Genomic DNA, 19,816 nt, shown 5'->3' with positions numbered 1-19,816 from the left:
GCGAGGAACAAGCCGGGATCCATGACCAAAAGGGAAATCGATCTCTTAGCGAAGATGTGGTTGAAAGGTCGAGAACCAACCTGTACGCTCGATCTGGACTAACACGCGGTGGCCAATCCTAATAGAACGTTGCTTTTGAGCAGTACCTAACCCGCCGCAGATGGCAGCACCCGAGAAGGCCGACGAAGAGGCAAAAGCTGGGGAAGAAATTGAGAAAAGAGGATAGGCGAGACCAGGACCCATTGAATTGGATATTATTTATCGCATCTTCGGAGGCAAAGCCAGTGAAATTACCACACTTATGTAATTCATCCATATCTGTCACTGAAACTTTGTCATTCGTCCCATTCGTTGCCCTACAGCTCCGTTTGATGGAACGCACACCATTCTTGCACAATAAGTTTGCACTAATGTAATCCCTTTCTTCGCACCACCGCCGTGGAAATGTCTTCCCCTCCCCCCCCGATGTGGAATTGTTGCACGCTGTGGCCTATGGCCATATGCATAATACTTATGCTTGGATGACTCGGTGCAGGACTTCTTCATTTTATGAGTTCCTGATCGTGATGAATCTCATTCCTACTCTCGTGTAGATCCCGTTTGCGGTGAATTTCTGATACATCAGTGGTATTATGGCGTTTGGTGATTCCATTTATCAAGTAATTAATGCGGCCACCGCCTCACCTAATCATCACTGGAGATTCATACCAAAAACGAGACTCTCCAGTTGAGCGAATTTCCATACGCCTTCAAACACTGTTCTCAGGGGAAATGAATCCATTGTCGGTCAATATTTGTTATCGGAATCGTCGGCCACTTGGAAGGATTAGCAACATGCAGGTGACTACTTTCGTTGACAAACCCATTCCCGCTTCAAGTGCAAATGTATTTGTTGCTTCATCTAGCTGTCGTAGGATGACATTGAAACACGACGATTGATGAGTAAAGCGCCTCGTGGATGAGTAGCTAGTGCTGATCACTTGAACGCCGAACATTCACACCTCCACATCGAATTGGTCATCATTCCACCCTCATTGCATTAATGATTAACAAAATATGACACCTTCCACTCTAAGCAGACGACGTGGCTCACAACTCATCAATTTGCAGGCAAACTTGATGGCGACTCCTAGAATGCCGTGTGCACAGACACCACCTACACACATTCTAATAATACGAACGGCCTCGTCCTCGCCCCCTCCCCCCACGGTAATCTCTATCCCTTTCCCGGTCTACATCTCTATCTCGATCCCTCTCTCTATCCCGATCCCGGTCTCTATCCCTGTCTCTATCTCCGTGCCTCCCACCGCGACCTCTCGATTGTCTCGATCCCAATCATTATACGCTCCCCGATCCCTATCCCTGTCAAACCGACTCCCACCTCCTCTGTCATCCCTATCCCTATCTCTATCCCTACTGTCTCTATATGACGGCCCATCTTGATTATGTCCCCCCGGGATGGGAGGCAAAAAAGGTGGTCTGTTATTGTGTGAACCTCCGCCTGCACTCATAGCTCCATTCATGCCTGCCATAGCAGCAGCAGCGGATGCAGCCCCACCTCCAAATCCAGGGATAAAGTCATCCTGCGCTCCATTCATCCCACCCACGGGTGCACCAAACCCGCCAGCACCGCCCCACATCCCTCCTCCCATCTCATAATCCATGTGATCACTTCCATGTTGTGCGCCTCCATAAGAAGCAGCGAAACCAGGAACATACTCATCTTCCTCATCATCCCCGCCACCTTTCTCCCCTCCCACACCGTTCCCAACACCGCCGGCTCCTGCACCCGATCGTTCACCTGGTCTATCACGGCACCAAAACCTAACCATGTAATCACTCGACCCGGTACAAAGGATGTGGCCTAGTGGATGCCACGCCAACGACCAAATGTTACTTTCATGCGCTTGTTCGATCATAGCGACATGTTCGGGAGAGTGAAGAAGCCAATAAATAAGTTGACCATCAGCTCCGCCTGAACAGAGAAGCTCGTGGTGAACAGGGTGCCATGCTATGGCTGTTTCGTTCGATACAAGAAAGGGGGGTGGGGAATCAGAGTTGGCCAAAAAGACAGGTTGAAAAAACAAAAGAACGTACAACACACTTCTTTCTTGTGCCCCTTATAGACCCCAAACTCCTTCATTGCTCGAACGTCAAACACTCGTACAGTTTGATCCCGGGAGGCTGTAGCGATCATATCTCCATTTGGACTCCATTCAAGAGATTGGACAGTATTTTTATGGTAATGCCTAAGGTAGAAAATTAACAGGATCGATATTAAGGCTGGAACCTGTTGGAGTCAGGAGTTAGCATTTGCACTCACAAGGTAGATAAGCATTGGGCCGTCCGCGGGTCCCAGAATTTGACAAGATTATCCTTGCTACCAGAAGCTAGGAGGCCTTTCGTCGGATGCCACTGGACACATCTGACATCCCAGCCATGACCTAAATAAGCGAACGGTCAGGGGAGTCAAGTCCATGCATTCATGACCGAATTGTATATAGGGTTGGGAGTGATATAAACAAAACATACCCGTCAATGCTCTCTCCTCGCTCATCACTTCAAATTGCCAGAGCTTGATCGACTTGTCATCACTACACGTTGCAAACCTCGTATCATCCGGACTCCAACTCAGCCCGCTGATAGCTTCCCGATGACCATTCCAAACCGCAACATTATTCATGTTCGGTTGGAAGTACTTGATAATTCCAGATTGATCTGCAGAGACGAGATATGAACCTGCATGGTTGAACTGGAACGTTCGGATAGGCGAGTCGTGCGCTTGGAGGATGGTCTCAAAGTTGAAAGTTAGGCCATTCCACAGTGTGAATTCACCACTGGTAGAGCCTGTTAACACCCGTCGAGCTTCAGGTGTCCACTGTCAGATAAAATCAGTAGTTTGACGATGCTATATATTCATGCGGGTGATTTTTCACTTACGGTGACGACGTTTACGGGGAAGCGTATTTTGTTCGTGGAAGTGTGGACGAATTTGGTACAGATAGATGTGGAAGAATTGTTTGAATACGCCTTCGGTGGCAATAACTGCAAGGAATTTTGGTTCGACTTAGGATGAAGAACGGCGGAACGATTGTTGCAATCTCTCACATCAATTATAAACGGTGGTGCAGGTCGAATTGCAGGGGTGTAGGTGGGGTTAGGCCGCTGTTTCCGGACCTGAACAAGTTGGTTCAACCATATATACACATAATCCATACATTGGCATTCTCTCACCATATTCCATCGTGCATATCCTCCATACAAGTCCACAGTCCGTCGCGGTCTTATCTTTTTCGGATTTTTTATGTATTCGGGTGCTTCAGGAGACGCAGCAAGCTACAATGGTGACAAGATAGCGACGGATCCCCGTTAAATGCAGTTAGACGCGAATCTTGAAATACATCGACTAATGACGAACATTTGCTATCATCTCCTTCTCATTTAGCCTGTCGATGTCCACCTGTGCGGGTCGTGCAGGTTCCAAATGGGTCTTAGGCTCCCATCTGGATTTCAACTTTGGTCCAACTTTTGGAATTAAATCGGGGAGTGTGCCTGGGTTCGAGTTTGAGACGGTGGATAATGAAGCTTCGGATGGCATTGTTCCAAAGCCACTCGAAAGCCACTAGTGTAAGGATAGTAAAAAATGGGACTGCTTTAGTACAGGTGGAGTCCAGAGTCACGAGATTGAGTAAAGGCTTAAGTTTGCAGTCGCTTCCGACTGTCACACTTGACTGGCGCGTCGTAGGCTTGATAAATCCACAAGCGCCGAGTTTCTCAAACACGAATCACATGACCAGTCAGATGAATCAAATATGATAGGACGCGAGTAAAAAAAAAACAGAGAAGAAACAATATCCATCATCAGACACTGTGGGGATTGTGATACATACAAATACTTATTGAGGTGCAAGCCTTCAACAGCAATTCCCGCTCTTCTCCTTCGTTGCATTGTCAACGGTGACAGGTACAGTGATGGTGCCTCCTTCAGGTTTGGTCGGGTTGTCCGCTTCTAGTGCCCTGTTGGATACGATTCTGTATATATCTAGTGAAGGTAAAATATGGATGGCTAGAGAGGGCGATTGATGGTGGAAGTGGATAGGACTTACCGGTAAGAATGTTCTGAAATGCTGCTTCGACATTTGATGCGTCCAGCGCTGAAGTCTCGATGAAGGACAACCCATTGTCCGCTTGGAAAAGAGATATTTTGAATCATCACGCTATGACACGACAAGCAAAATTACTCACATGAAAACACCTTGGCTTCTTCGGTAGGAACGGCCCGCAGATGCTTTAAATCACTCTTGTTACCAACGAGCATAATGACAATGTTCGAGTCTGCATGGTCACGAAGCTCCTTAAGCCACCGTGTTACGTTGACGTACGTGGCGTGTTTGGCAATGTCGTAAACCAGGAGCGCGCCAACGGCTCCGCGGTAATAGCTGAGGTGCCCAACAAAGAAAACAAGTGTGCAAGTAAGATCCGAGCCTTCTCAACGACAAACAGGGGGGGGCCACCACGAGCAACTTACGCCGCAGTGATAGCGCGATACCGCTCCTGACCCGCAGTGTCCCATATTTGCGCTTTGACGGTTTTCCCGTCGACATTGATGGAGCGAGTAGCAAATTCTACACCAATAGTCGATTTCGTATCAAGGTTAAACTCATTCCTGGTGAATCGCGAGAGCACTGAGATCCGAGGACCAGAAGTGACGCCGAGGAATCAAATTAAGAATGCTGAGACTGTGACTATGGACTCACGATTGCTACATCATCGCAAACGGTGCGTCAAAGATGACCAAAGAATCAACAAAGCCGCTCCAGAAGCTGAACGCTTACGATTTCCCTACTCCCGAGTCTCCAATCAAAACAACCTACACGAAAGGGGAAAGCCACAACTATCAGAAAGAACCACCAAGCACTCATGGCTGAGGACATACTTTGAACAAGTAGTCGTAATTGCTTTCAGTCATGTCGACTTAGCTTAACCGTGTTGAACTTGATGAGCGTTCGGAGCTTTTGCTTCCGGTATGGAAAATTTAAATGGGGGCTTCGTGCGTTAACTGCGCGTCGAAAAGGTGTAAAGGAAAGTCAGGTAGGTCTCCTGGACGCTACCGAAGTGCTGGAGTGTTTCGGCTGGTGAAGATGAAGAATGTGTAGCCCACCATTTAAAGAAATTTATTGCTATGCTCATGATGGAAACTGCTGATATGATGGGATCAACAAGGTATTGGATACTGATACTGCTACTATCAGTCCTTTTAGCCCAGCCTCCCATGACCCATGATAGAGTGGCAATGATTTTTTGGTATTCAACTCTACGGAACGAAACGGGTGCAGCACCACGAATGTCGAGGGAGCTTCTACTCCGTTTTGGTACTTTTGCCTTTCCCCTTCGCTCGTCGATCTACTTCTCCACCCAGATAGACCACTGCAAAGACAACGAACCCAATACTAGTGCTTAGAGCGCCCGCGTAGTATGGCCACGCCGCAGACAAAAAGCGGTCATATTCGTCGTGACGTTTCGGAACAACTGAGACTTTGCTTGAATAGAAAAGTGGTGAGAGGCTAAAAGGGATCAAGAAAGCACTTAGGTCAGTTTCGGTAAATGATGGGATGTAGGCAAGCCGCTATCTCGTCCATGGGCGCGAGACGAATGCTCAAGGGGTTCTCGGGCTCCACCGGTCAAATGATTGGACTCACCCTTTTCGTCTATAATCTACAACGAATTTGAAAACTCCATGACGGTCCGGGATTCGGAAGCCTATACTAAACTCTCCTGGTTTATTCAACACTGGAAATAGAACGGTCCGGACATATGGGTCTAGCATCGTAAACTCGAGTGGTATGTCGTCCATTCGTGGCGCATCTACCCATTCACCTTTCTCGGGATCCCACGCGGAAATATGCATTGTGAAGAGGACTTGGTCGTTTATGGTGTAGCGATCCCTTTGGGTCTTATTGGCATCCCATTGAAGGTGATGGCTCGCTGAATCTACACGGAGCTGCAAAGTCTCCTGGAAAGCCCAAGAAGTCACATCTTTTGCAAATTGTTCATTTCCTGTTGTGAGATTGCTGAATAGAGCATTGGGTGAGCGGTCCGATGTGCGTAATAAGCGCTCATGGCTCACTTCACTTCGGTTTTCACAAACTTATCGGAAAAGACTTCGATCCCCCCCGAAAATACCACGCGACCACCAGATCGCGTTTGGAAGCCGGTTACTAGTCCTAATGAGTTTCCGGCCCAAAGTCCTTCGCCGCCTTTTTCCGCGGCATCGTACACAGCATCGCCACCTTTATCACTTTCAGTGTCAGTCGCGAAGCTTTCCGGAGGCGCACGAAGAATCTCGACCAAGAGCGGGTTGTCGCTGAGGTAATGCGGCACTCCCGAGAATAAAATTGGAGCATCCGTCTTCGTAAGCACGGGAAACATTGGTGTAAGATAATCTGGACGTTCTGGAATGGTGACCGGCACAATCGTTCTTGGTCCATCGCGCGGGGGGAAATGCGAGATAAGAGGTATGTTAGGTGGAGGAAGCGACAAAGAAAACTCTGCTGCTAGAGACGATAGCTGCGTTGAAGTCGGTGAGAGGGCGATGAGGAAATTAACGGGTGGGCGGGCGGAAAGAAGGGAAACTATGGCTTGGGACGTCAAATCCGCAGACAGTGCTGTTATATGACAGGTTCAGGAGTGGCATGGCTGGCATTCTGAAAGAACATAATGGCATCGTTGACTCACTTTTAGTAGTCGGCGCGAATAGGATAACATGAGAGAAGGAAGGGGCTTTGTGTTGTGTGACAGTCGGCCGATTGTCCTTGGGTCCCTTGAACGTCAAGTTGAAACCACGCTCTGGGCGTAGCAACGAACAATCCAATATCAGCCGTTCACAAAATGTCCATGAAATGGTCAAACGCGATGTACCTTCCAGGCCAGCAAAGAATAGCGAATAATCATCTTTCTTGAGTTGGGGTTCAAGAACAACTAGCACATTTGAACCGGTGCTCGAAATAGCAGACGCATGCAGGGAGAACAAGCATAAACACAAGAGTCCCAGCGCTTGTTGTAGCATTCTGGAGTTCCAGCTACGTTTACCGCGGCTGAGATGGAGGAGATGGCAATATGGCTGAAGCCGATTGAATTGTGCCACGTCGAATGGCGCCCGGCGGCTGGTTCGCGGAGTTTTGCGTGAAATTAAGTGTAGAAGTGCACGCCGAACGGAATCGCAGGATCTATGCTCTGATGAACCGCGCTTCCCCTCCTAGCTATCTCCTGAAAGATGCGTCAGGAGGGCGCCAAACAGCAGCGATGCGCGCTACTGGGGTGTGGATGTGGCGCTGGGCACTCATTCCGGCATCTCTAAAGTGAAGTTCCCCTAACTGATTATGCGAGTGTCGATTCATGATTGCTCGACAATTGTTGCCTGGGACGCTTGGTTGAATGGACTCCCATTGCACATCCATTTTTTGGATACTGACGCTAGGTGGTATTTGCCAACTTTGTAAATGCTACTTCAATCCCTGGTAATAGGGTGTGTAGATTATCGTCGTTCCTGGCGGATAAACAAATGCGATGTAGTACCTCATGGTCCCTCGCGCGGTGACTGACGTGGTTCTCAGCGCAACTCTCTTACCAGACCGCGCGTAGACCATCTCCATCCGGGGACTGAGTCAAAAGGGCTGTTCCTTTTGGCGGCGGCGATCCTGTATGCCGCGCACATGGCATCCCGGTTTCCGAGCCGTCGTGAGGTGCCCTGGGCTATTTTATTGCCGAAAGAACATCTCCTCTTCAACCTCAAATGGGGAGAATTCTAGTGGAAATCTTTTTGGGCGCGGTCTGATCCATGTTGGACACTGGCCCTACCTCCTGTTCAACATTCAGGGTGGCTGCCCACTACCCCTATGTTTGACGCGGTGTCTGAACAAGAGAGGCTTTCCTAGGGCCCACATCCTTGTCCTTGCATTATTACGCCTTTGGCACTGATGCAGGTGGGCCACATCGGTTTGATGTTAGCTTGTTCTCATTCAACAAATGTACCCCATACTGAAATTCTGGGATTCAGAATTTACATGATTGATTGTGAGTACATAATGACTCGCTCGTACAGTGAGTCAAGTCCTGATGGTGAATAGTGCACTGGGAATATCTCCGCAAATAACCCGGCTTGCGCCTGTTCATTAGATGGGAACAGCAATCACACATGCCTAGCTCTTCGGATCCTCCTTCCGTATTTAACACATCTCCACAATAATAGGAAGCGTTCGCAAGCTTGTTTGGGTTACGAAATCCCTCCCAGTCCCGGATCAACATTTTACGCTGCAAATTCCCATGACTCCACGCACACACGCACGCCTACGTCTTGCGAACTGTTCGAGCGGCGCGGGGGTTGGAGTAAGTGTGCCGCCTTGACCAATGCATTGAAACAGAAGGCATTAGCCAATCATCGGCCGCCGTTGAACCAGCAAAGGAGCTGGAGTACAACTACCGTACCTCAACATATGGGCGCCATCTTCTTGACGCCCTAAGCTTACGAGCAGTCCGAAGTGTTTGTAGGCTAAATACCTGGAACCAATGTATTATTATGATGGTTGGTTGGGACGGGGTGGATGGGTATAGAGAGCCTGCACAACTACTAGATATGTGGTGGGATTAGTAAATGATCGGTCGCAAATGTGTACATGAGTCATGAGAGATTACTTCACCTTGGCAGTCGTAGTCAGCTTGGGTTTACGAAATACGGGTGCATAGCTAATGAAACGGAGGTTTCGATCATCCATCAGTGCCTTGGAGAGAACAGTGATCGCGACGGTGCTGTGTCAATTGCTGTGCGACAGTGTCAAGGACGAGGCAGGGGAAGATCTTGATGCACTGGGTGTCGCCCATGAGGCAAGGTGCACAGAGTGAGGGTCTGCATGTGCGTGCGAGGGACACATTACACATCGGCACACTAGTGGAAATAAGCGCCCAAGAACCCATGAACTCAATCCAGGGATTAGCAAATTCGAAAATCTCAATCAAGGCCCTCTTTTATCCTTCGTTATCCAAATCCCCATCTTTTTTCATTACGCTCGCAACAATTAATTGTTTTTGTTTTTATTTTTTATTTTTTAATTATTTTGAAAAGATAGTTATGCAAAAAAATGCCGCGACTTGATTCATATGTACTAGTTCGTCCACCCCTCCCTTAAGAGCAGGTCTCCATTTTGGTCTTCGTTAGCTACCCATTTCTCTCGCTGGGATCAGCTTGCTTCCGTCTAAGAGTTGGGTGTATTGGCGCACAAATCTCTTATACATACTTGCTCAGGCTCTTCCTCCCAATCTCAGCTTCCCCTCTCCCTCCGCTTAGTTGCACTCTCAATCGAACGTTGACGATGCCGCCTGCTAGGACATCGCATCACTCATCAACTGATGAACACTCCAGGGTCAACGCGACGACGAGGACAAAGACTAAAGAGTCCAGTGCCCCATTGCAGCGCGGAAGTGCATGGTAATTTAGCCCCAATTTCCCGCACGCGTATATCATGCGCTCACCTGGACCCCTCATAGTCTTACTTGTCGGAAACGCAAACTCAAGTGTGATGCTAGCAAGCCTGCTTGTAATCAATGCATCCGGGCCACGCACCCACAGGAGTGTTCTTACGATAACGGCAAGGCTCTGAGTAGGACACAGACGCTCCAGCGGCGGATTACTCAACTTGAGGAAATGCTTGCCCAATTGCAGGGCAAGAACATGATAGGCTCACCTTCATCGAGTGCATCCTCCAACCTTGGCGGTATTCTCGGGGCCGACCCGGGTTTGGGCGCTTCGTCAACTCCTGGGCGCGAACGCATCCGCGCTCGATCCATATCCTCAACCGATTCTGGAATGACTCCAAATCATACCGACAGTCTTGTCTTACAATCTTCCCCCCATTCGTCTCGCGACTCTTACAATAATCATCTGTTCAGCGATCCCCCTGTTGACTTCCCACAACTGCAAGGTTTCGTGTTTGGCTCTGATCCCCTCTCTATTCCTAGTTTTGGCACAAGGACTGTGTCTCCCGATCCAATACCATTGAATAACGCTGTTTCCACTCGACCCCCGTCAGCAGCCTCCTCATCCTTCCCTCTTCAATACAACTCTGCCTCCACCTCCACCTCACTTGGGGTGTTTGACATCAACCCATCAGCATGGTCCTCCTCGAGTGCATCTGTTGGCTATTCAAGTCAAACACCGCCGTATGCGTCTCCAAATCTTTCGACTGGGTATGGGCTAGACGACTCACTTGGTGGGTTACGACCTATTCCCATGGCCTTGTCGAATGATAGAGGAGGCTGGGCGCAAGATTCCTCCGTACCCTCTGCAGTGAATGGATTTGGGGATCTGCGTGTAAGAGCGAGTGCTGGATTCGATACGGATCAGCCCATCATCACATCCACACCTGAAGGGCAGAATTACCTGTAAGTCGTTTAAAATGAACATCGATGAATTTCTATTGGAATTGTCCTGACATCTCATCATTCCCCTATTTCAAATGCGCTGATGGTTACGGCCCTGGCCAATTCATTCTTTCGCCCCTGCAGATTAACACTATTCCTTAACTACCGCCGTCGTTGTTACTTCGATGTCCATCCCCAACGTTTCCTAGCTTCTCTGCAAGACCCAGACCCCCAAAAGCGGCCTCACCCCTGCTTAATGGATGCTATCTACCTGCTTGGCTGCTATCTCTCTAGAGATGATGAGTTGAAAGCTCATGAAGTTGTACTGTTATCTCGAGCTAGACAGGGATTGGTGAGTGTCCTATCATTGTGGCCAGTTTAGTTTGCACACGCAGTACCATATCGCCAAATTCGGCGCGCTAGATCTTGGAATGAAGCCAAGTGCAACGAACGCTTTCACTTGCCTAATCAGAGCTGCTCGCCGTCTGTGCCCTCAATACTCACATCATTCCCCCTTTTGTTCACAGTGTGATTCTCTCGAGCACTCGGACCGTTTGTGGAATTTTGTTCAAGCCTCGTGCCTTATCGCATTCTTCCTATACCAGAACGGGCGATTCATAGAAGCATATCACCAAACTTGTCAAGTGGCTCGCTTTGCTGTCAGCTGTGGACTTCATCAGATTTCATCTCCACACCTCAATCCATCAGGAGATCTCGTGAGTGCGCCTGGTGCTGGTTCTGGACCTAGCAAAAATGCACACGCCGCCCCTTGGACTGTCACCAATATGTCGGTACGGCGGGCTGGGTCCATGTTGGACCCTCCAAAAGATCAAATCGAGGTTGGAGAAAGAATCCTAACGTGTGAGTCGATTATCCATGATCCCCTTCGAGATCCAATTTGCTCCGATGGTTCGCGCAACATTGATTTTGCCAGTGGAGCCTTAACATTTCTGTTCGGGCTCCTATTTATAATCAGTCTCTGAATGGGGTTCATGAAGTTGCTTTAATCATCCTTACTGACAAATGTTTGCTCTCTTTTTCCTTCTATTGGCATTGGTCCTGCAGTTTGGCACATCTTCCTGCTGGATCGCTGCGGTTCTATCATGACGAACCTACCAGCAGCATTGCCAGATGAGTGCGATTCGTTCTCGCAGATTGAGACCGTGTGGCCCCGGACGTTGGAGGAGTATGAACATGTATGTTTGGATTTCTTTTTGTCACGCCCACATCTTTCTTTCTGGACAACCTCACTTATTACTATTTGCTAATAGGGTCAAGCCTACGACGCCGACTGCGGGACGGTGAGGCAACTTTATCAGCCAGATACGGCACCAGCCGTTGGGCGTCCAGACACCATCTTTACGCTTCGCCTTAAAGGCTCTGCCCTATTCGAGCAAGCCAGCCGTCTTGGATCGCGCTACGGTAAGACCATATCCTCCACCTTGATTTTGGTTTTCTGACCTTCCCTGTTTATGTACACACAGCCTCCAGCATGCCAGAAACACTACGGGCCAAATTTTACGCGGTGGACTATGCAATTGGTCGATTCCTGCGGACATTGCCATACGTAAGGAATTCTGGTACCATGGGAGAGGTGCCACCTACCTCAGCCGATGATCCGGTTAACGCGCAATTGGTGTTCGTTCACACGCTTGCGTTGACGGCGATGATTCGATTACATAATACCGCGGCACTTGAAGAGCCTCTCAGCTACGATAAACGTTTGAAGGCTGCTGAGGCCGTTGTCTCAGTTGTGAGCGAGTTGGCCAACTCTGAGGCGGACTTTGGGGAGTTTGACATGCTGATAGGGGTACGATCCACGTTCATACTTCGTAAGATGAAATGATCGAAGCTCATTCTTCATTTAGCATTGCTGGAAACATACCTGCGATGTCCTAATTGAGCAGCGGTCTCGGGTCCTGACTACATCAGAGGCTTCGGCATTGGACCACAAGATTGATATCATTATCTCACAGATGCGCCTTCTCGAGACCGTTTTTCCACTGACAGGTGGGTGCGTTTTCACGAGCTGAGCGTAAGAAATGTGATGCTAATGACGGATCTAATACGCAGCTTTCCAGATTAATGACATCCTACAGGCTCGGCAACAGAGTATACTGTCCACTGCTCCAACTGTACCTGTGGCCGCGCACGTCGCCACAGTGCCGACCCTTTAGCTGTTGGATCTGCGTTACGTATTGTCTCTTACTCGTTTGCTTACTACTAGCTCGAGAAAGGTCAATGCCCCCACTTTCCCACTTCAGCATTCCTATCGCAACCCGCATCTTGCCGTGCCTCTCATGCTGGCGTTCACATACTAACATCCCTGCGCTGTCCCCACATTGTCATACCTCCCTGAATCCTTCCGCTGTTTATACCACCTGCAGTTCCAAAAACAACTACCGTGGGTATGCCGTGTTACAGATATATCCAGTTTAGTGTATTTGTGTGCCATTAGCTAATTCTTCATGGGTGACTGCTTGCTTTGGATACATTTCGGATCTTTTCGCGGGCGCCGGGAGTTGTTTGCTTCGTGTCATTTTATTTGACATAGTTGGCTCGGACGACTCCCAGCGCTTCCACACTTGTTTTGTCCAATTCCCTTAATCGTCAGTGCTTTCCCGCGTTGTTGTAGTGGACCGTGCATGATGAAAAGAAATTATTACTTTCATTCCGGTGGATTTTTTGGAACTTTACACTTCGTGGAAGCCCTTTCGGAGATAAAGAAAATGTAAGGTGACTGTCGGCAACATTTGCCCAAAAGTTGGACGGAAACTTTCCCACGTTCGGGTGTTGGCACGCTCTTGATCCAGAGCCGTTGAAAACCTTCCCTGTTGCATTTAGCTTCACTTCCCAACTCTTGGCCCAGACACACTCTCTCGGGAGGCGCGCTTTGCAGCTATGTCAGACGAGATTAGTTATCTCAAAGGCCTTGTTGCTCAACTCAATGCAAAGATTGAGAAACTTGAGGCTCAGTCCAAAGCAAAGGACGCGGCTACCAAGAAGCCGTTTGATGCGGCAAAGGAACTTCGAATGATTCTCATTGGTCCGCCGGGCGCTGGTATGTGTGCATTACGTTGTTGGATGACGCTCAGCGTAGTTCCGGATTTGTGGGGTTGTCACGCATGACGCGTTGGATTGTTCACAGGCAAGGGAACACAGGCCCCCGCTATCAAGGAAAGATATAATGTATGCCATCTTGCTACGGGTGATATGTTACGGCAACAGGTCGCGGAGAAGACCCCGCTTGGTATCGAGGCTAAGAAAATCATAGATGCTGGGGGGTTGGTCGGCGATGATATTATGGTTGGGATGATCAAAGATCAGCTGGAGAACAACAAGGAGTGTCAGCTTGGGTGCGCTTTACGTATCATCTCGCCGGTGAATTGTCCAAGTAATAGCGTTGATTAGGTTCATCCTTGATGGCTTCCCTCGGACGATTCCACAGGCGGAAAAGCTTGACTCCGTGCTTTCTTCTCGCAAAGAAAAGCTGGACCACGCCCTCGAACTCAAGGTCGCCGACCAACTGCTTATTTCTCGTATTACGGGACGCTTGATCCACCCGGCCAGTGGACGAACGTATCATAAAGAGTTCAAGTATGTAACTGTCTTTTCGCATTTCAGATGCCACATCTCATTGTCCCGCATCGATTTGCTCGATAGCCCGCCCAAAAAGCCGATGACTGACGATGTCACTGGTGAACCACTGATTCAGCGCTCGGATGACAACGTCGACACCTTGCGGAAGCGTCTTGGGGCATTCCACAACCAAACCGGCCCAGTCGTGGATTACTACAAGAAGCAAAACATTTGGACTGGTATTGATGCCGCTCAGAGTCCTAAGGTCGTTTGGTCTAATATCCTCAAGGCCCTCGAGTCCAATCTGAAACCAGGGTCATAGAGTGTAATCACTTGTGGGGATGGCGTGATATATTACAATGAGATGGAGCTGTAATTGCGTAATGCATATATCTGCTAGACGTTTGGATGACTGGTCAAGCTCAAACCGTTGACTGGAAGTAAGGGCGACACAGCTTGCAACCTTATTTACTCAGGGCTGCACTGCCACTATCTGCATTTTGAATTGATAACTCAGCGGGGTAACATGCCCAGGGGAGTCGCACGTTGCTCTTTTGTCTTTCGTTTCCCTCGTAGGGCTGAAGGGGAAAGCAGAAGCACTGGAAGTCTGGTAGCTCGCACTTCATCTTGACAGTGAGGTCTGTTTCAACGAAGATCAGGGGATCGTTCAACACACGCGCAGAATAAAGAGGATCCCGTCTTCAGATCGCAGAATGGCGACGCATGAACGGCTGGCATCAATAAAGCATTGGATCTCCTCTCGACGATGTGTTAGTGTTCTCAAAGGTGACTTCCCAGTGTAGTGATTTGGGGACGAAATGCCTCTGCTGACCGACCTCTCAGGCGCTCTTACGTACACTCTTGCACTTATGCTGCCCTTCCTGGCAGGCTTTGATAGGTTCGAGGTTTACCCAGCTTCATACTCGGGTACGTCTAAATCCTGCTCGCCGAACACAAAAATAATATCTATGCGTATGCATAGCAATGATCATCGTCACAATTGCTTGTTTCCCTGGACGCTCCACGGGTGAAGCTTTGGAATCCACATTTTTCGCTTTGTTAGGAGTCACCATTGGCGCAGGAAATTTCGCGATTCTGGCTAAACTTAGATCTTCACTACCCGCTCAGGCAGTAGTGTTTGTCATCATGGTCTACTTTTTGGCCCTTCTCAAGGCATATAACATCAAGTGAGTAGCAATTCCCTTCCCGTAGCGGAGTCTCATTAATTTCTGGAAACAGGTACTTTGGGATGTCCCTACTGGCGATCCTGATGACTTTCAATGGTGTATATACGTCTATCCTGACTGGGGCATTTATTCCCACCTATCTTGAAAGCTACATCAAATCATACTTGTAGGTGGCTCGTGATTTTCCCTCAACTAAGATGCTAATATTCTTCCTACGTGGTTAGCTGGGGTGGTGCCTTAGTTGTTGGAGTGAATATCTTTGTCTTCCCGGAGTCATCTGAGAAACAGCTCCGACAAACACTTGTTACTTCTTTGGATCACATTTCAATATTCCTGCATTTGCTTGCAAAGACCTACACGGTGACGATAACTGACGAAGAAAGGAAAGTCCGCGATGGTTTGAATCAAAGTATACGTGTAGGTGATTCACCATCTCCGATGCGAACCGTTCTGTCTGAGTGGGAGTATCCATTAGGCAGACTTTGGTCTATTGAACGCTAAGGCCGAGGCAACCACAATTGAAATTAACTGGTCTAGGTGGTCTACAGAGGATTACAGGGATATAATTACCCAAACCCGAAAAATGCAATTGGGTCTTATTGCGATGTATTCGAGCTTAATCAAATTGGACAACGCAAGAGGCGTTCCAGGTTCAAAAGGAGATGGCCCATTGTTCAGGAAGCATTTTCTGCCAAGCACAATTGCCTCATTCCATCGTGTATGTGTTCATATTCTTGGGGTGCTGGTTTTGAACTCATTTCATCGTTTCTTAGCTACGGCGGGACACGCAAAGAACCATCTTTGAAATTCAAAAGGAGTTGAGTGGGGGTTGTTCCAGGATTTGGGAACCTGGCCGCTCTGGCTATGAAGTGTTTTTTGATCTTGAAAAACAGGAACTAGGCGGCGGCGAGGAGGGGACGAGTGACCAAACTGAGGAGCCCGTGATCGGGCTGGACGGCGACCGTCAGTTAGGACCCGATACCAAAGAAAGCCCAGTTCCGCAGGTTTCGGCGGCAGCAGCATCGCGGCCACAACCTACTCGTTTCGTGTCCTCTCTTTCCATCGCCGAGCGTCTCCGTGTTGTCTCCGATCGGTTGGCGCAAGAAGTAGAGCTGAAGTCGCCCGCAACTGTGTCAGGTTCCACCGATCTCAGCAGTGATACCACGCCATACCCAGACGATATTGATGATGGAAATGATAAAAAAAAGAATGGGAAAACTGCACCGAAAGTCAGAGGATCTGCCCGGCTGCTCAAACTTCATTTTCACGTACGTCAATGGTCGTGTAATTGATGCTAGAAGTAACCAATTATGCCTTACTATATAGGATTTCGAGAAGAAACAGTTGGATTTACTCACAGAAGCTGTATGCTCGGGTGAGCTCTACGGGAACGACCCAACGCTCCGTGTAAGGGAACCCCGTCCCAGTGTGTGGGATACCTGGGGACCAGATCATATTCGTGGCCACGTTGATGGGGAAGACATTGTTGATCCCGCAACAGATGGAACACATGGGATGTCTAGTGGGAAAGCATCGAATACATCATCGTTAAGGAAAAGGAAGGTCGAAAGACCGGGTCCAGATAATTCTGGTCGCTCCGGCGAATTCGATGTGACCGCTCGAATGGAAGACCCTGATTCGGACGATGACAATGGAGAACCCGAACCGGAGGACCCCGTAGCAAGAACCAGCAATGAATCCTTAATGCGTGTATTTGCAATGATCTTCGCTCTGGAGTGAGTGTATTCCGTGTTCCTACCACATGGTGTTCGGACTAACAATTTCCCTACAGCTCATTCACGAGCAATCTTGCATTGTGTCATGCCATTGTTACTCGGAAGGATTCACATGGGCGGAGTAGAAAGCGCCTCCGTTTCCATTTCTTCGAAGGGCTCAGAAAGCCACACAGGCATCATATCCAACTCTCGGAATTTCTTGGCGAACATCCCTCTCACACCGCATCCCCACAGACCCACGATGGAGAAATGAACACCAACGCGGCAACTGCTGATCCCGCCTTAACAAGCCATGTTACCTCAATCGAAGATCCGCCATCAGGGGACGTTACCAGTGATTTGTCTATGAAAGAAGCTTTGGCGCTTCTTGAGGGTAAAGAGTATGTACCTGATAGGCCAGGATTCTGGCTGAGGCTCTCGAGGCTCGAAGCCAAGCTACACACGCCCATTAGCATATATGCAGGAAAGGTTGCAGGTGCTTGTTTGGTCTTTGCCATTCTCATTTGGGCAGATCATACGCGACATTTTTTCCTTACGTATGGTATCCAAGGATCTTTGCTCACCGTGGCTGTCGCTCTGTGAGTGAGAACGTTCCTCCTGGGTTCTCGTGTGCTTGACTCCACAGTCAGATCACCGACGCTCGGCCAGAGTGTAAGAACATTCGTCCTTCAAATAATCGGATCCAGTGTGGGATATTTGCTTGGCTTGGCGTTCTTGGAGATGTTTAAGAATGTTGGAGGATATCGCTATAACCCGTGCGTTGAACAGAAGATCAGCGGGTGCTGGGCAAAGCAAATGACTTCTCATTGCTAATGTGTATAGATACGGAGTCACTTGTATGGTTGGCTTGTTCTCACTGCCTGCCAGCTGGCTCCTGTACGAACGGCCACAATACTTCACAGGTGTGTTTATCACTCCATGCTTCTGTGTGTTTCCCTCAGCTAATCTTGCGTCTGATTCGACAGGCGTTCTTTTGGGGATGAATGCATGTGGTACGGAAATTTTACACTGGACTTCCTTTTCTCCTTCTGAACTACGCTGTCTGTGCCATAGGAGTGCTTGTCATATCCCAATGGGTGCAAGTAGTCCATCTTCATAACAAAGCATATGGAGAACCTCCCATCCGGGTTGGAAGGTCCCTCGCGGGCCTCGCAATTGCATTGGGAATCGTTCTGATTTTCCAGCTTGTGGTACTTCGAAACCCAGCAAGGCGTACTCTCAGAAAGCAATTGGCGTAGTGAGTCGCTCTCATGTTCGTTCCTCCCCGATCAGAGCTGATGTCGTGCCAATGTTCCCCAGCGTCATGTATTCTGAGTTGTCATACATGTAAGCTGGCTCTAAGTCAGCACTCCTAAGAGCACCACTGAGAATCCGGGTCTAGCACAATACTGCAAGCGTTTATGCGGGGCATGATGCCGACCGAAGCGGGCTTCCGACCCCCAACAGCTGCGGTTAAAAAGGTAATCGAGGAGCTGGTGCACCGAGAACATAAGATTCAAGGACAAATCTTAGCGGTTATGCCCTTAATTGCGTTAGTCAATGTCCACCATTTGGCACCCCTTCAGTTGGAGAGCTTCACTGTACAGATTTTCGAAGGATGAGCCGCAATGGTCGAAGCCGTTCCAGGCAGGAGAAATCATGAAGATCGTCCGTGCCAGCCAAATTATTCTTGGTGCGTACCTACACAGCCATTAGAGCGGGTTAGGCTCAAGCCCTTTGCTGCAGATCGGCTGCGCGATGCTCGCTATGCTGTAGGCCACAAAGGGTTCTCAGAAAACCTTCTGAAGTCGATTATACGAGGACTTTCACCTTACCGCAAGCGACTTTCTCGCCAGATCAAGAATCACCTTTGTCTGATATCCGCGAGCATCATGTCAAAGACGCCATTGCCACATGATACGATGATGGAGAATTGGGTCTCTCAGATGACACATGACGCGTTGGTTTTGAGTCAGAGGTTTGCGCAGACGGCTGAGGGCCGCGCGTCAATGGCTAGCGGGGAGTTCACGAGATACTGGTGTGCATTCCAATTGTTTTAGCCTTTCTCTGGTCTGTGTGATCTGACCTAGCTGGTGTCGGTATAGGTTTTATATACTTTCTATTTCTTCCATCGCGGAACAAGTTCAGGCGATTGAAGAGTGCCTCAGGAAGTTGTACGGTCAAATCGAGGATGACCACAGGCTATGGTAGGTTTTACAGTACGGCTGGAAATAGTGCGTGTACATATCGCTGTGGAACAATGTTCATCTCAAGGGTTGTTTTGTCGTTCATGTGCCCCTGCAACTCTCAACACAGATTCTGCGAATTTGAGATGATCCCTCGACTGCCGTCGACGGGAATTACGTGAGCCTGTCTCGCAATCAGAGGCTCGATGAAATTTGATATGATTATTACAGCAACCGTCAAAAAAATCTGCGCGTCAAATCTTGATGGATATATCAGGCAAAACATGTGATTTGCGATTTAGGGACAAAACCACCGTGTCCCAATGGCACCACCAAAAAAGGATATTAAGTACTCAACCGCTCCATTGTTATAATGCATGTAGTGGGCAAACACCTCAAACCCGCAGCCAAGGATCTAATCATCACGATGCCTAACTCGATGGGCGCGCACGATATTTCGGCAGTAACCCAGCTGTCTGCATGCACCATCCACGAGGATCTCTGTAATCCTGTTGGAATCCGCAAGTGACCAGAACCTGCCGGAATATTCGGGATTGTTGTGGGAAATCCCCAGATAATTCCAGGATATTCATGCTTGCATATGCGCGCTTGCGCAGTTACCTATTTTACGTATATTCACATTGTAATACATTTCTGGTATGTATAAATACGCACAGACGTGCGTTGACAAGATAGTTTCTAGCTTACCTCTGATTGATCGCGAATTGAGTATTGC

General features: G+C 48.7%; 6 protein-coding genes across 6 annotated transcripts; 3 read left to right on the top strand and 3 right to left on the bottom strand.

Moving 5' to 3' along the window:
- Positions 1 to 773: 773 nt before the first annotated feature.
- On the bottom strand, positions 774 to 3,786 carry EI90DRAFT_47484 (WD40-repeat-containing domain protein). Its single transcript, XM_039067672.1, has 8 exons — positions 3,419 to 3,786; positions 3,235 to 3,336; positions 3,109 to 3,177; positions 2,941 to 3,045; positions 2,533 to 2,878; positions 2,324 to 2,444; positions 2,098 to 2,249; positions 774 to 2,017 (listed from the first exon to the last, which is right to left on the bottom strand). The coding sequence occupies exons 1-8, from the start codon at positions 3,596 to 3,598 to the stop codon at positions 1,233 to 1,235; spliced, it is 1,860 nt and encodes a 619-aa protein (XP_038924012.1). The 5' UTR covers positions 3,599 to 3,786; the 3' UTR covers positions 774 to 1,232.
- A 128-nt stretch (positions 3,787 to 3,914) lies between these two features.
- EI90DRAFT_2900655 (ras-domain-containing protein) lies at positions 3,915 to 4,969 on the bottom strand (the record flags this gene model as incomplete). The annotated part of the gene is made up of 7 exons (XM_039054041.1): positions 3,915 to 4,042; positions 4,107 to 4,187; positions 4,246 to 4,439; positions 4,529 to 4,685; positions 4,758 to 4,762; positions 4,836 to 4,870; positions 4,937 to 4,969. The coding sequence occupies 7 exons, from the start codon at positions 4,967 to 4,969 to the stop codon at positions 3,915 to 3,917; spliced, it is 633 nt and encodes a 210-aa protein (XP_038924011.1).
- A 390-nt stretch (positions 4,970 to 5,359) lies between these two features.
- On the bottom strand, positions 5,360 to 7,066 carry EI90DRAFT_2900964 (Dolichyl-diphosphooligosaccharide--protein glycosyltransferase subunit WBP1; the record flags this gene model as incomplete). The annotated part of the gene is made up of 5 exons (XM_039054055.1): positions 5,360 to 5,564; positions 5,700 to 6,071; positions 6,128 to 6,665; positions 6,736 to 6,846; positions 6,919 to 7,066. The coding sequence occupies 5 exons, from the start codon at positions 7,064 to 7,066 to the stop codon at positions 5,360 to 5,362; spliced, it is 1,374 nt and encodes a 457-aa protein (XP_038924010.1).
- Positions 7,067 to 9,064: 1,998 nt separating this feature from the next.
- Positions 9,065 to 12,396, top strand: EI90DRAFT_3028344 (uncharacterized protein; the record flags this gene model as incomplete). The annotated part of the gene is made up of 7 exons (XM_039058052.1): positions 9,065 to 9,479; positions 9,536 to 10,434; positions 10,558 to 10,765; positions 10,941 to 11,274; positions 11,479 to 11,609; positions 11,685 to 11,835; positions 11,898 to 12,396. Coding segments are annotated over exons 1-7 (2,194 nt in total), but the record flags the coding sequence as incomplete, so codon positions are not given.
- A 972-nt stretch (positions 12,397 to 13,368) lies between these two features.
- EI90DRAFT_3028342 (adenylate kinase-domain-containing protein) lies at positions 13,369 to 14,424 on the top strand. Its single transcript, XM_039058051.1, has 4 exons — positions 13,369 to 13,474; positions 13,562 to 13,769; positions 13,825 to 14,010; positions 14,077 to 14,424. Exons 1-4 carry the CDS (start codon positions 13,447 to 13,449, stop codon positions 14,312 to 14,314), a joined length of 660 nt encoding a protein of 219 aa, XP_038924008.1. The 5' UTR covers positions 13,369 to 13,446; the 3' UTR covers positions 14,315 to 14,424.
- A 74-nt stretch (positions 14,425 to 14,498) lies between these two features.
- EI90DRAFT_3149534 (uncharacterized protein) lies at positions 14,499 to 19,119 on the top strand. The gene is made up of 18 exons (XM_039065594.1): positions 14,499 to 14,778; positions 14,836 to 14,919; positions 14,975 to 15,179; positions 15,232 to 15,345; positions 15,404 to 15,596; positions 15,655 to 15,897; positions 15,953 to 16,447; positions 16,506 to 16,915; positions 16,972 to 17,493; positions 17,545 to 17,670; positions 17,738 to 17,817; positions 17,881 to 17,907; positions 17,969 to 18,152; positions 18,215 to 18,241; positions 18,297 to 18,446; positions 18,502 to 18,587; positions 18,641 to 18,932; positions 19,000 to 19,119. The coding sequence occupies exons 1-18, from the start codon at positions 14,706 to 14,708 to the stop codon at positions 19,103 to 19,105; spliced, it is 3,417 nt and encodes a 1,138-aa protein (XP_038924007.1). The 5' UTR covers positions 14,499 to 14,705; the 3' UTR covers positions 19,106 to 19,119.
- Positions 19,120 to 19,816: the final 697 nt, after the last annotated feature.

Source organism: Cantharellus anzutake (assembly GCF_015039405.1).
Source record: "Cantharellus anzutake strain C23 chromosome Unknown EI90scaffold_1, whole genome shotgun sequence".
NCBI classification, from domain to species: domain Eukaryota; kingdom Fungi; phylum Basidiomycota; class Agaricomycetes; order Cantharellales; family Hydnaceae; genus Cantharellus; species Cantharellus anzutake.
This window is presented reverse-complemented; position numbering and strand designations above follow the sequence as displayed.

Bases quoted from the DNA above. Each gene is read 5' to 3' on its own strand.
- EI90DRAFT_47484 (XM_039067672.1), bottom strand. From the start codon at position 3,598: ATGCCATCCGAAGCTTCATTATCCACCGTCTCAAACTCGAACCCAGGC. The intron at 2,445-2,532 runs GTATGTTTTGTT...TCGCTTATTTAG, and splicing joins CGAGGAGAGAGCATTGACGG to GTCATGGCTGGGATGTCAGA. The intron at 2,018-2,097 runs GTACGTTCTTTT...CGAACGAAACAG, and splicing joins GCACAAGAAAGAAGTGTGTT to CCATAGCATGGCACCCTGTT.
- EI90DRAFT_3028342 (XM_039058051.1), top strand. From the start codon at position 13,447: ATGATTCTCATTGGTCCGCCGGGCGCTG. The intron at 13,475-13,561 runs GTATGTGTGCAT...GATTGTTCACAG, and splicing joins CATTGGTCCGCCGGGCGCTG to GCAAGGGAACACAGGCCCCC. The intron at 14,011-14,076 runs GTATGTAACTGT...TTTGCTCGATAG, and splicing joins ACGTATCATAAAGAGTTCAA to CCCGCCCAAAAAGCCGATGA.
- EI90DRAFT_3149534 (XM_039065594.1), top strand. From the start codon at position 14,706: ATGGCGACGCATGAACGGCTGGCATCAATAAAGCATTGGATCTCCTCT. The intron at 15,898-15,952 runs GTATGTGTTCAT...ATCGTTTCTTAG, and splicing joins CAATTGCCTCATTCCATCGT to CTACGGCGGGACACGCAAAG. The intron at 18,588-18,640 runs GTGCGTACCTAC...CCTTTGCTGCAG, and splicing joins TGCCAGCCAAATTATTCTTG to ATCGGCTGCGCGATGCTCGC.